This window comes from Loa loa (genome assembly GCF_000183805.2).
Source record: "Loa loa unplaced genomic scaffold supercont3.198, whole genome shotgun sequence".
NCBI classification, from domain to species: domain Eukaryota; kingdom Metazoa; phylum Nematoda; class Chromadorea; order Rhabditida; family Onchocercidae; genus Loa; species Loa loa.
The window spans coordinates 1-3,866 of NW_018108378.1; the positions used below are offsets into that span (position 1 = coordinate 1).

The following is a 3,866-nucleotide window of genomic DNA, read 5'->3' on the forward strand; positions in this document are numbered from 1 at the left end:
CGTTGTTATTTTAAAATCTTTCATTTTTATATGATTATTACATTTTAAAGAAATAATAAAATTTATAATTAATTCTTCTCATTTTGATCATTTAAACTTTACAATTTTCTATTTCAACAATTGATTCTTTATATAATTTCCAAATATTCACACTCTCGAAACATACCGCTCCACCTCCACGTTTTTTTGTGATTCCTATAAGATGAGCATTTAAGTTTTTCTTTTTCAACTTATACTATATTGATTCCTAATTTGAATAATATTTCTTTCAGTTATAAATTGTTCATTAGTATTATTATCATTATTAGCATTATTAGCTTATTAATGTCATTGTTATTCTCTTCAGAAAAATTTTTTTAAAATTTAAAATTAGAATTCATGATCAGATCTTATTGATAGATAAAAATTGTAAAGATAGTTTAAAACTTATCCAAAATCCATTTACCTGTCTATTAATGTCACCAACACATACAAGTGGTTTCGTTTCGTTTTCAGCAATAGCCCACTTTGAATGATCATTTTTATTGGCAAATTTGTTACCTGCGACATTCAATTCCATAACATTCATTACCTGAGATAATAATGATGAGAATTAATAAAGGTTGACATTGGAATGTTTTTTTTTTGATTTTCCACTCTCAATCTTTCCACCATTTTTTCATTTTCACGACGCGACACGTTGACAAAAAAAAAAAAAAAAAAAAGAAACGACATGTTGAAAGTCACTTTGACATCTTCTTTAACGAAAAATGTTGCAGAACCCTAGTGGAAGTCGAAATGTTAAATTATGAATTCCATTGGTAAATTCAAAGGTTAGATGAAATTTAATTTTTAAAATTTAAATGAAAATGTAATTATCGAGTTCACTTACTTTATATGCAGTTGAACAATCCGAATCTAAATCTTTCGCACCACCGTTCATCCATGTTTCAGTGAAAAGTGATACTTTCATTTGTCTTGCTATCATATCCGAATAAAGATCTTAATTAGCTCATTTTTAATTGACAATTAATTATTCTAAATAGTTCAAGTACAGAAAAGATTTCTCATCTATCCATTATCCATCTGAAATTTTCTCATCTATCTTTTTCCTTCCCAAATTTTTTAATCTTATAAAATTTAAAAATTTCAACATTTATTATCAATGATTTATTCCTCTTACCTTTAATAAAATTTATATTTTATTGTCAAAATTATTTGGAAAATTAATTACAAAAACTTCGTCACCTTTCTTATATTTATCACTTTTTGCGAAATTATAGAAAATCATGCCATCATTGGACTTGAAATTCTTCATCAACGATGTATTAGCAATATTTTTCTTTTTCAATTGCTTCAAATCATTCAAGAATGGAAAACGAGCCAAAAAAGTTTTAGGCACATTCATACCGTATACTGCTGGATAAATATATTTCATCGCTTCTGCTAAATTCTTTGAAATTAAATACTTTTCCAATCATTAATTGAATTTCTTAAAATAATTCAAAAAAAAATGAAAAAAATTAAGGTAACAATCTTTGCTTAAATTTCTTAAAATAAAAAAAAATTTTTTAAAATTCAATACTTTTCCAATTTTTATTTAAATCTTTTAAAATAATTGCTTACCAAATATTTCGATAGATGTCGTTTTCAATGTGACACACATAAATGATTGCCCATAAATTTCACCATTTTGAGCGTAAAAATAATGTTTGAGTGACGGAAATTTAGGCACACTATGAATGAGCCAAAAGCCAGAAGTGTCACCAAAAATAGCGACACCTTTTGCATGTGCATGATTTCCATGACTTCTGCTTTCTTTATTCGGTTTCTGATCATTGTAAAAGAAATAAAACGGTTTCTGTAACGAATAACTGTCATCAAATTATTAAAATTAGCAAGTATTACTGTATGATTTCAGTTGTTAAAGTTTTTTTTTTTTTTTTTTAAAGGGTTCAATTGGTATGCAATTAACAAATCAAAAAGGACCTGTTTTTTTGCTACCGTAATACTGTTTAAGTGTTACAGCAATAGCATTCTTCGGTGATTTCAAGTTTTCTGCTGAACCCCACTCTGTGGAATCTTGGTCAGCATAATGAAATGTTGCACCTGGATATATCTGTGATTTATTTTTGGGCTGTTTATATCCGACAAACCTAAAACATCATAACCTTTAACCTTTTTAACGTTTGTATTTTTAACTTTGAGAATTTAATCTTCACAATTATACCAAATCCATTCGAGGATTGTACATTAATCCTAAATGCAAATTAGATTATTTATTATGGTAATCATATCAATATTTCCTGTAATATTAAGCAACAGAAGTAAATTAACAACAAATTGTTGGGATACTAATTGATTAATTAGTAAAATGGGTTTATTAATTAGTGTATAAAAAGAATTCAAACAAACCAATCAACACGCTTTCCGTGACGATTTTTGCAGAAAAATTGAGCTTTAATAATATCACTTATTGTAGCTATTAATAACAATACAGTTATTTTAAAAATCATTTGAATGCAATAGTTTTAAATATTAGCAAGAACCACAATGATTATAGCAATCGTACTGTAACAAAAATACAGTAAACACCGTAATGATCATTTACAAAATTTTGATTTATCTTTCGTAGATATATCAGAGAAAGGAATTAAATTAGAATTAAAAATAGATTACAAAATTTACAAAGTATAAGAAATGCGTTATCTTTAAAGATAGTTTTATTTATAACCAAATAATTAACAAAATTATAATTTAATATTTAACTGCAGTTATTATTAGCTGTTGAAAACAGACAGTCTTTTTCATAGATTCATTTCTTTCCTTTTTTTTTTTTAATTTTATTTTAACATTTACTTATCGACAGCTGAACCAAATTCAGATAGGTATTCAATCTTAAAGCATCTGTTTAAATATACCAAAAGAAAATGAATTAGTATGAAATTGCAAAAGTATAGAATACTATCGGTTATCGATTAAATCGATTTAAATTAAATCGATTTGTATTATCGATTCAAATGAAATGATCGATGTAACGATATTTATAATTAAAATTATCTTTTCAAATTAAGTAAAAAATTTCTATTCTTTAAAAATTATATGCTATTAACTCAAACAATTTGATAGAATAATTTCATCAAAACGAATTGCTAATACATGAAACTCCTGGAATCATTGAATTACTTCCAATTTATGATATTTAACAAACGCAACTGAAAAGTATCATAGATTGATTAGTTACTTAAAATTACCATCAATAATTCGTCTATTTAAGATAAATTTGTTATTCTTTAATCTATCAACGCTTATAATTCCTCAAAAAATATGTACTACAAGCATTTGTATTATCGATTAATAGATGAAATGATCGATGTAGCGATATTTATAATTAAAATTATAATTTGCATATATTTAAATTCATAAAAATCCTTTTCATATAAGCGGCCAGCAGTACATTGTAATTATCAAAGTTTTGCAAATCGGCGCAATTCGTTTCTTCCATTCCAATAGAAATTACCATCCACTTTTCACATTCATATTAATTAAAATATGCGCTGGGATCCATTAACTTATGATGCGCAATTGTCGATAGAATGGATACAACAACGTCGTCCTCTTTTTATACTTCTCTTTATTGCATATACGCTGTTTGTATTCAATATGCCGCGAATTTGGAAAAGGAAAAAGAAGCCAAGGCTTGGCAACGATCATTTTTTATTGGAATGCTTTCAATGCCTTGGCTGATATTGTTTTGCTTCTTGGCTTATTACCTGATTTTTTAAGTTCTTTCCATGAAGGCTTCTATTCAAGTTTATGTCTGAATGATGGGCTTTATAAGAATCCAAGATCGGGTAGGGCAATATTTACATTTCATATCAGCAAAG

The 3,866-nt window shown here is 26.5% G+C and overlaps 2 protein-coding genes across 2 annotated transcripts; one reads left to right on the forward strand and one right to left on the reverse strand.

The window, feature by feature from the left end:
* Positions 1-147: 147 nt before the first annotated feature.
* LOAG_13388 (deoxyribonuclease II family protein) lies at positions 148-2,495 on the reverse strand (the record flags this gene model as incomplete). Its single annotated transcript, XM_003148898.1, has 7 exons — positions 148-195; positions 446-571; positions 872-981; positions 1,228-1,425; positions 1,606-1,840; positions 2,006-2,135; positions 2,395-2,495. 7 exons carry the CDS (start codon positions 2,493-2,495, stop codon positions 148-150), a joined length of 948 nt encoding a protein of 315 aa, XP_003148946.1.
* A 1,036-nt stretch (positions 2,496-3,531) lies between these two features.
* Positions 3,532-3,726, forward strand: LOAG_13390 (hypothetical protein; the record flags this gene model as incomplete). The annotated part of the gene is made up of 1 exon (XM_003148899.1): positions 3,532-3,726. The coding sequence occupies one exon, from the start codon at positions 3,532-3,534 to the stop codon at positions 3,724-3,726; it is 195 nt and encodes a 64-aa protein (XP_003148947.1).
* Between the last annotated feature and the right edge of the window lie 140 nt (positions 3,727-3,866).